Here is a 10,481-nt window from a genome sequence, read left to right on the forward strand (position 1 = left end):
GCTGACATCATACAAAAACTGTGATTAAGATGCCCTGTCGATTCATTTGGCAAGGTTTTGCCGACAAATAACCTTCAACTTGAAGCTTCTCTGGGTCCCATTGGTTTCCCCATAGAGCCAAAATTTCAAATTTTAAACCACAACTAGTGGATTGATCTCAGAAATAATTTCGTGTATGTTGAGAAAAGTAATTAACTATAACTTAGTTTCACGAAGCAAAACAAAACGCGTCCATTAACCTAAGAATTTCAAGCAATACAGATGTTACAGCCGAAGCCTAACAGTGTCGTCATACATCAAAACTGGTTCTAATAATATTAGATTTTTCTTCCACAATGGGTATAGTTGCTATTTATAATAAACCACAATCTGAAACTCTAAATGCAGATATGAAGAGAACCCATGAGATAGATAATTGATTCCTGGAGATAAAGCAAAACAATCTAATCACCTAATTCAAGTAATAAAGTGAGATCACGACCATACTCTTAACAAGGAAAACATATTCTGCCACCTCTAAATCTGGACGGATGATTTTGATTTATGAGTCTTTAACAGCAGGAGATAGTCGCATTCTGCGCTGATGCACATCCCAGTTAAAAACACGAGCAATGGTGACCTGTTCAATGGTTGCCAAACAGTCAAGCGCAACTACTAATGTGTTTATAAAGAACACAATAAGAAGTGAGTAATAAAACAAGCTTAAGCATGCCTAGAATTATACAAGATTATTACATTTGCCAAGTTCATAGTGAATAAAGAAATGAGTAAAACACTAATCCTTCCCAGGCTCACTCCCCCATGCCTATATGCATGCAATGCCCTGAATTCAATTGTTTGTATGCCAAAAACGCAAGATGCATAGTAAACTAGTATACTTCTAAACAAGCTTTTTTATTTTTTTTATTTTTATGGGTAGTATACTTCTAAACAAGCTTTAAGCCATGTAACTACCATTCAAACAGAAAGGGAACTTCATATTCACACCAATAGTACCTGAGTTATTGTCACTTGATCCCTCAAGAATTGTAGATCAGCAACAAGAACTTCTAAACTTGCTTTAGCATTATCTAAATTTTTTTGCAGAAGAGCAGTGGCCTGCAACACAAGGAGAGACAAGAATCTTTAGCATAATTAATGCAGAAAAAAGCAACCTAAAAAACATCTAAAAGATTTGACAGCAACGGACCTCTTCACATGAATACTCTAACATGACATTTGCTCCCAGCCATAAACATACTGAGTCACCATCCTCAATGCTAGCCCGGGAGTATATGCCTTCAGCTACTTCAAAATCAGCAACAAGTGCCTGCATTCAAACAACGAACCAGAAAAAATTCATTAAATTAAGGAGCGTAGAGTAGATAGATAATCAATCAATAATTATATGAAGCACTGAAAAAGAAAAGGGAAAACCCATGAGATTAATGTGTGCGCATCCTACACTATTTTTTCTTTGCTTGAAAAGGAGACCATATATAAACCAAAACAAGCAAGTAATTATGAGAGTCAGATGCAATCACTTTTCCCATGGTGGGTGGAAGGATTAAAGATTTCTCGCCAAAACAATCTAACCCAATAGGTAGTATGCATTGTTATTTTATTGGCTATTGAGATTTCTATCCTATCTTTTTTTGGTGTACCAGCCTCTCTCTCTCTCACCCCAATGGCCACTTTGAACCCAAGGCCAAGCGCATGACTATGCCCGCTGATTGACGTCTCACCCACCATGAACCCACAGGAGTTTTGATTTTGAGAGGTTCTTCATGGGCTTGAGATATTGAGTTTGAATGTTTAATTCCAATATGTTTGACCCTTTGTTGCTAAGAATTTGAAAGAAAAGAAGAAAAAATCTTGTCTTGTTTATTTTCCTATTTTGTTTGATTTAATTTATTTCTACCTAGGGATTTTTTGTTTAGCTCCCAAAAAATGTCTAGAATATATATATGAGTTGGATTCAAGTTGCACATGATATAACTTTAAGCAATATTACACAATTCAATAATTTTTTTTATTGAATGTTTGTTGGATTACATTTTCTTCTTGTGCCCTTCATGATTACAAGATTTCAAGATGATTAGAGATCAACAACTCTCATCTATAAAATGTTTAAATTTCAAGTTTTGGTGTTTAAAATTATGTATAAAAGATGAGTTTATGAATCTAACAATAAATAAAATATGATGGGCATGAAATTTGACAACTATGACAAGAACATAGAGAACATATAATCTAACAATGGAATTTTCAAAATATTAATTCAGTAAAAATGTATTAGGTGGTGTAATATTGTTTAAAGTTACACTGAGTATAACTTGATCTTGACCCTATATATATCTTTGTATTTACAAACAATTTCCTCCATCTAACCCATTTCCAATCAACACATGGCTGCTGAACTGAAACAAAGCACAGGCGGATTCAACTGCTTACTCAGTCGGGAGTTGGTGAAGCAGTTCTGCAACTAAACGTGTCCAGTTGAGTGACAGGTTAATCCTAACCTGACCTTGACTGGCCTGTGGAAACTCCTAATCTAAATGATGTGGGCAACCAAGGGAAACTTGGTGAAGGAATAAAGAGGTGTGGTAGTTAAATTAAAGAGAAAGAGAGCTATAGAAGCCCATCTGGATATAATAAAAAAAAATGCTGCTTATGAAAAATATAAGGTGGCAAAGAGGAAGTAAAAAAAGATGTCCAAGATAAATTAAAAGGTTTATAATGAATTATACTGTAACTAATCAAAAAATGATGAATTATACAGTAAATTGTGACAAAGAACCACGGAAGAAACTGGCATCTCAAAGCCAATATAATACTAAAAAAATGGGGGAAAAAAAAGCTAATTTTAATTCCCCAACAATAATTAGCAAATGTTAGGATGATGCCAAGGGACTTGGGGAACAATTTTTTTTTTTAATCAGTAAGAAAGTAATTAATTCATTAAAAGAAAAAAACTAAGATATGCAATATAAAGGGAGTATACTACTAACATACAAACAAAGAAAAAGAAAGTGAGATTCAGCAGACAGAGATTGATGCGGGAGACACAAGAAAATTATTATTTAGTATTATTTATGTTTGCAAGCCCATTGTATTTTTATGTTTTAGGTCCTATTAGTTTATTGGGCTTTTAGTATTTTAATTTAGAAGTAAGGTTATTTTTGTAATAAGGCAATTAGGGTTTCCTAGCCAATTAGAACTAGGGTTTAGCAATCCTTTATAAGCAATCTATTGTACTCCTTGAGGACATAGTTGATATTTTGATGAATGAAAACAATGGCCATTTGGTCTTTCTTTGGTCTGGTGCTGACTCCAGGTCTACCCTAGGTGCTGACTCCTAGTGGTTTCCCCGCTTAGTGCTGACTCCAAGCAAGGCCTAGGTGCTGACTCCTAGGTCATATCTTTTATTTTTCCGTTATTTCAGTTTTGTTCTCGTTGTCCTGCGTCATATTTGGTATCAGAGCAAACATCGATCTGTTTGAAGCATCATCGCAGTGAATCCAGAACCCAAAAAAAAAAAAAAAAGATATCTGTTGAACCATCGTCACAACCCATTAGAAATCCCAATCACCGTTGCTTTTTACCACCACTAGAAGACCCCACCCAAAAAAAAAAAAAAAATCCTGCCAGCCCCGCCACCTCATCGCCACCATTGACAATTTGACACAAACATCCCAATCACTCCAAGACCCCAACCCCACGGCCATAGATCCTAAACCTATACTCAAATCACCAAACCAGTTGCAACCACGAAGACAGAGAAGTTCTATCACCACTGACCCTGGTTCATCAATTTTTGGTCTTCCTCGCGCCAGAGATCCACCTCCATCGGTTCTCGCTTGCCGCCGTGACTACCGCTATACACATCCACAAGCCCTAGTTGCAGCGACTCACTGCCAACAGCTTCGATCCTCACCATCACCTCTGTTCCACGTTGCCATGATTTCAATTTCGCCCATTGTCACACCGCCCGCAATCTCATCAGTCTCCATCGATCCGATCTCATGAGGTAACCCACTAGCTTTGTCTAAACCCATTCTTAGAAAAGAAAAAAAAAATCAAGCTGGTCCGACCCACCTTTATAACCCAGACCATTTCCAAATTGAAACCCATTAAACTGCCCAGTCAAAACAACAAACTCCTTGTACACAGTCACTCAAGCCCTTGCCCGACCCATTTGTTAACAAGCCCAAAGTCCACATTTTACAACACCAGTTTTCTTTAAAAAAAAAGTACACAACCCAGCCCACAAAAAATCCAAACTTGTCAACCAGCCCAGTCCCAGCAACTATTTGAGAGTAGTCCTAGAAGCCTATTCCAAGATAATCACAGCAACCCGTGCACATCAAGTGTTCTTCAACTTCTCGGAAATTTTCCATATCGGTGTTTTGTGACTCCAAGTCTGAGTTGAAAATGACTGCCTTTGATAGAGAATTTGAGAAGGAGATTAAGGAGGCTGGGAATACACTCCTTAACCCTCCCTCCTCCATTGATGATCTCCTCACTCTTCTTGATAAAGTTGAAAATTTGTTAGCATATGTGGAGCAAGAACCATCCAAATCAATGCGAGATGCACTTTTACCCTCAGTGAAGGCATTAATCACTAATAAACTTTTGCGACATGCTGAAATGGATGTGAAGGTTTCAGTTTTATCTTGCCTTATTGAGATTACAAGGATAACAGCACCAAATGCCCCATATAAGGATGAGCAAATGAAATAAATATTTCAATTGATTTTGGCAGCATTTGAAAATATGTCTCATATGTCTACTCGCTCTTATAAGAAGGTGGTTTCAATTCTTGATACCATTGCAAAAGTCAAGTTATGCTTGGTGATGCTGGATCTTGAGTGTGATGCATTGGTTGTTGAGATGTTTCAAAGTTTCCTAAAGATAATTAGGTCCAGCTATCAACCTGCTGTACTTTCAGCCATGGAAACAATTATGAATTTGGTCATAGATGAAAGTGAAGATATTTCCTTGGATCTTCTTAGTTCACTTTTTGCTAATGTAAGAAAGGAAAATCAGAATGTTTCACCTATGTCGTGGAAATTGGGGGAGCAAATAATCATTAGGATTAATGCCCAGCTAGAAAAGATAATGGCACACACTCAAAAACAATGCAGCAAGCTTGAGGGTGCACATGATGTGAAAGTTGAAGTTGTTGAATGTGCTTCTGATCAACCCTCCATGGTGCTTGGAGATCTACATCTTGGTGAAGTCGAAGAGGTTAAAACCACACTGTTTTCTATGGTTCATAAGGTTCAAGATGAGATTATACTGATTCCACACATTGATTTTGTTATTCCAAATGAGTTTGATGTGGTGGAATTCAAGATTTTTCTTTTCCCTATGCTCCCTAAGGTGATTTCAAATTTGGTGTTACTTGTCAGCATCCGAATTCTTCAACACTTTCGAACTTGAGGTCGAGTTTTCTCCAACCAGAGGTGAATGATGCGGGAGACACAAGAAGATTATTATTTAGTATTATTTATGTTTGCAAGCCCATTGCATTTTTATGTTTTAGGTCCTATTAGTGTATTGGGCTTTTAGTATTTTAATTTAGAAGTAAGGTTATTTTTGTAATAAAGCAATTAGGGTTTCCTAGCCAATTAGAACTAGGGTTTAGCAATCCTTTATAAGCAATCTATTGTACTCCTTGAGGACATAGTTGATATTTTGATGAATGAAAACAATGGCCGTTTGGTCTTTCTTTGGTAACAAATAGCAATTGTCTAAAAAAACTTCTCCCAAAACTGGTGTCAGAATCCCAAAGTGCATTCATGTCAAATAGACTTATTTCAGACAACATCCTTGTAGCTTTTGAAACACTTCACCACCTAAAAAAAAATTGATACATGGCCATTAAGCTCGATATGAGCAAAGCATATGACAGAGTGGAGTGGACTTTCCTAGAAAAATTAATGGAAAAATTAGGCTTTGATATAGGTGGATCTCACTAATTAGTTCTTGCATTCAATCTGTCTCTTTTCTCTGTGTTGGGTAAATGGCGAACCCCATGGTAATTTTCACTCCTAACAAGGGCCTCTGCCAAGGGGACTCGCTATCACTTATTTGTTTCTCTGTGTGCAGAAGGGTTACATTCACTCATTTAACAAGCTGAAATTTTCAAGCTCAATTAAGGGAGTCTCTCTTTGTAGTGTGGATCCAAAGGTTTCACACTTGTTCTTTGCCGATGATAGCTTGCTCTTTTTTCGGGAAAATTCACTAGAGGCTAGCACTATCATAGAGATTTTGAAATAGTATGAAGAAGCATCAGGGCAACAAATAAACCAAGAAAAAACTCAACTCTTCTTTAGCCCCAACACGAATCCATACACGCAGGAGGAAATCAAATCTTTGTTAGGAGTGGCAGCTACTACCAACTATGAAAAATATCTCGGTTTACCCTCTTTTGTTGGGAGAGGAAAGAAACAAAGCTTCAATTACATTAGGGAGCGGATTTGGCACAAGATGCAAGGGTGGAAAGAAAGATTACCATCGCAAGGCAGTAGGGAAGTGTTGATAAAAGCAGTCTTTCAAGCTATGCCTTCTTACACCATGGGATGCTCCAAACTCCCAAAAATTTTATACAAGGATATTAAATCTTTAATACAGAAATTTTGGTGGGCTACAAGGGGGAAGCACGAAATAGTCATTGGGTGGGAGGGAAAAATTGTGCAAGTCAAAGTGCCAAGGTATTGAACTTTCAATATTGCTATGTTGGGTAAGCAAGTTTGGTGGTTGCTCCATAACAAAGACTCTCTCTTCAACAAGGTCTTCAAAGCCAAATTTTTCCCAATTGCTCTATATTGGATGAGGGGGGAAGGTGAATGGCTCATATGCTTGGTAAAGCATACTAAAAGCACATTAGGTGGTGCAGATGGGGTCAAAATGGAGAATTGGGATGGACAATCTGTCATGATTCGTGGTGACAAGTGGTTACCTGATTTATACTCTAGCCAAGTGGTGTCGTCGCAAAAAAACTTCCCCAACAATACTCGGGATTGTGCCCTTATTGATGAGGAAAATAAATGTTGGATGGAGGACTGAGTATATGAGGAATTTCTGCCACATGAAGCTAAAGCAATCATTAGCCTTCCTTTAAGCTTTAACGTCACGGAGGACAGGTTGTCTGGGCTAAATGACCAATGGATATTACACCACCAAGTTCGCGTATCAGCTTCTATTAAAAGTAACAGAGGCATCGGTCCTAGCACTTCAAAATCAACTGCTCAAATTCACTTTTGCAGGAGCTTTAGTCACTAAATGTGCCCAAAATAATTCGTCACTTCATGTGGCGAGCAGCCACTGACTCCCTTCCACAAAAAAAAATCTGCAAAAAGCAAATCACTTAAGACCCAACCTATGATCATTGTGTGATGGAATTGAAGATAGTATTCATGCAATATGGGGTTGCCAAAGGTTAAACAAGTGTGGTGGGAACTAGAAAATTTTGCAGAGAGTACTTGAATGAAAAATTTGCTAGCTTCCATGATTTGCTACAAGGAATCCTTGCTCAAAAAAATCCGAAGTTGGCTGAGTTATTTGCATTATCGGGTGGAGCATCTATTATGAACGAAATGCAAGGAGGGTGGGTACACCTTCTCTGCAATGGATAGAATTTATAGAGTGTTGTGAAGCGCATGAAAGAGTTCCAATCAGTCCAAGAAAGGTCTGGAAATCAAACGACGGTGCCATACCCAACCCACTGGCTACCACCATTGCCATCAGTTTACAAAGTTAACTTTGACGGAGCAACTTTTCAGGACACCGCTCTGGTAGGTCTGGGAGTGGTAGTCCGTGACTTAAACGACTTGGTTATCGTAGCGCTATCGAAACAAATCCGTTTACCACCCACTGTGGCAAACTTGGAAGCATTAGCTTGCAGGAGGGCATCTTATTTATAACAAAGATTGGGCTTTACGATGTTGTATTCGAAAGTGATTCAGATGTTATTTTAAAAACTCCTCACTGCCGACCAGCCTTGCATGTCAGCATTTGGCACATTATTAAGGAATCACGCTCCTTAGCAGCAAGGTTGATGGATGGTTTCTTTCACTCACACCAAGGTTTTCAAACGGGACCGTTCATTGAACCCTAAAAGGGAGAGATTCAAGGTTTTTAAGGTCGAACTCGAGGTTGAACTAGGTCGAATCATGATGATGTCATAATTAATTTAATAATTAATTAAACCTAAATATAGATATTAATTTATAAAACTAGCAAAATTGACAATATATCTATATATGTGAGGAAGANTGGCCGTTTGGTCTTTCTTTGGTCTGTTGCTGACTCCAGGTCTACCCTAGGTGCTGACTCCTAGTGGTTTCCCCGCTTGGTGCTGACTCCAAGCAAGGCCTAGGTGCTGAATCCTAGGTCATATCTTTTATTTTTCCGTTATTTCAGTTTTGTTCTGGTTGTCCTGCGTCAGAGATGCTATCTATCAATGAAAACAATTTTTTTTTTTGAAAAGTAAAAATCATATTATTTTTAATAATTCAATAGTTACAACAAGGAGGAAGGATTTGAACTCTAGATGTCATAGAAATACCAAGAAGTGCCAATAAATTGGAAGCACAATCAGGGGAAATGGAGTGGGCCTGGTTCCGCGAGAGTAATGTGCCCACTAGCTACGTATCAAAAAATGTGCCCACTAGCTGCAATTTAAGATGGAGAAACAATGATTCTTTATCTACAAAAACACAATTTAATGATTTTCAAACATATATTTAATAATTAAATAAGAAAGTTAATAAAATAAAATAATAACCATGAAAACATTAAAATTTATGATTAATTTTTGAAGTAAAGTTGAATATCTTTGAATGATTTTAATTATAATTTTTTTTATTTCTTGTAAGAGATAGATAATTTAATTAAGTAGAATAAAATTGTTTTAAGTTATTTTTTTATAAATAAATTTAAAAAAAAAATTGTTAAGGGGTTAGGCTGCACGGTTCTTGTCACCGGCTCGTGTGGTCCAGAAAAAAATCCGGTTCTTTATGCTTAAAAAATCGGTTTTTATCCCGGTTCCCGATTTTCACAGTCCGACCTTCCGGTTTGGTCTAGGTCTGAAAACCTTGACTCACACCAAGCGCCAAGGTAACAACATTGCAAACAAACTCGCTAAGCTAGTGAAGAATTTGTATGAACCACAAGTATGGTTAGAGGACATTCATAGCAATATAACAAACCTTGTAACTGTTAACAGATCTTTTCTCCATTTTTAATGACAAGTTCTTTTTGTTTTCTCAAAAAAAAAAGTTTTGAGAAATTTAAAATTATACTAATATTTTAAGTATAATTATGCTCAAGATGTAAATCCTCCTTCATGTTGTAACTATCAAGTCATCAATATATTAAATGTTTTTAAAATTAATACCAATCTTTGAGTGGAGCCTTAAATGTTTTTTCTTTTACATCAGGGTATGATGTTTACTAGTTATTATAAGTTTTATTAATTATTATTGCACACATTGAATTATTTATTCTCGTACACAATTTTACAATTACAAAAAATTTGATGTAATTATCACCGCTTTGTTTAAGTAAGCATTGTTTATATAATTACATTTTATTCCTTCAAAATTCAATGTACTAACGGCATGTAAAGAATTAAATCAGTATACAATACAAATTGGATGGTCATTGCATCTAACCAGTCTTAAATTTACCCAAAAAAAAAAAAAAAACAAGAAACAAAAAAAAATTACAATGTTACTAATATCTAAAATAAAACTTGTTCTTTTTTTTTATAATCAGAAACTTTTATTCAGAAGAAAACGAACTACAACAAGCCACTGGACTTTCTCAACACAACAGAGGAGAAACAGTCCAGGCTAAAGCTGACATCAAAAGAGCCATAAAAATTGCTAAACAAAGACCACTTGGCTAACTTGTGGGCAGCCTCATTACAAATCCTAGGCACCCATCTAACAGCTACATTACTATAACTAGACAAAAAGGACCTCAAATCAGAGCATAAAAACCTGATTCTCCAAAGGGAAGGAGCTGCTGAGTTCAAGCTGAGATTGGCCACAACTTGAGAGCCTGTTTCCACAGTGACAAAATCACACCTCAAGTCTGGAACTAAAGAGAGCGACCATCTCACTACTTCCGCTTCAGCTTGAAAAGGGTAGGTGGTGTTCACTTTCCTTGAACTAGCAAATACTACTTTCCCTCTCCAATCTCTTGTGACCACAGCAATGACAGAGAATCTTGGACCTACCGCAGCATCTACATTTATTTTTAAGCCATGCCTTGGTGGAGAACTCCAACCCAAGGCTGATGCAGAAACTTGAGATCTCACAAGGAGGGGTCTAGCACTTCTATGCTCAACAAAAAGGTTGAAAATTATGGCTGCCACACCTTCCAAATTTATGTCCATGCTCTCAAATAGGAACAATTTCTTTGCTTCCAAACAACGTCACAGAGGATGGCACCAAATAGCAAAAAGTCCTCTCTTTGGCTAGGCAACA

The 10,481-nt window shown here is 36.9% G+C and overlaps 2 protein-coding genes across 2 annotated transcripts; one reads left to right on the forward strand and one right to left on the reverse strand.

Annotated features, from left to right (window-relative positions):
- Positions 1–206: 206 nt before the first annotated feature.
- LOC111983146 (prefoldin subunit 3) lies at positions 207–1,339 on the reverse strand. The gene is made up of 3 exons (XM_065770825.1): positions 1,190–1,339; positions 997–1,098; positions 207–619 (listed from the first exon to the last, which is right to left on the reverse strand). The coding sequence occupies exons 1-3, from the start codon at positions 1,313–1,315 to the stop codon at positions 542–544; spliced, it is 306 nt and encodes a 101-aa protein (XP_065626897.1). The 5' UTR covers positions 1,316–1,339; the 3' UTR covers positions 207–541.
- A 3,074-nt stretch (positions 1,340–4,413) lies between these two features.
- Positions 4,414–4,722, forward strand: LOC136066483 (sister chromatid cohesion protein PDS5 homolog C-like). The gene has a single exon (XM_065770850.1). It carries the CDS (start codon positions 4,414–4,416, stop codon positions 4,720–4,722), a length of 309 nt encoding a protein of 102 aa, XP_065626922.1.
- The last annotated feature ends 5,759 nt before the right edge of the window (positions 4,723–10,481 follow it).

Source organism: Quercus suber, unplaced genomic scaffold (genome assembly GCF_002906115.3).
Source record: "Quercus suber isolate HL8 unplaced genomic scaffold, Cork oak 2.0 scaffold_36, whole genome shotgun sequence".
Taxonomy (NCBI): domain Eukaryota; kingdom Viridiplantae; phylum Streptophyta; class Magnoliopsida; order Fagales; family Fagaceae; genus Quercus; species Quercus suber.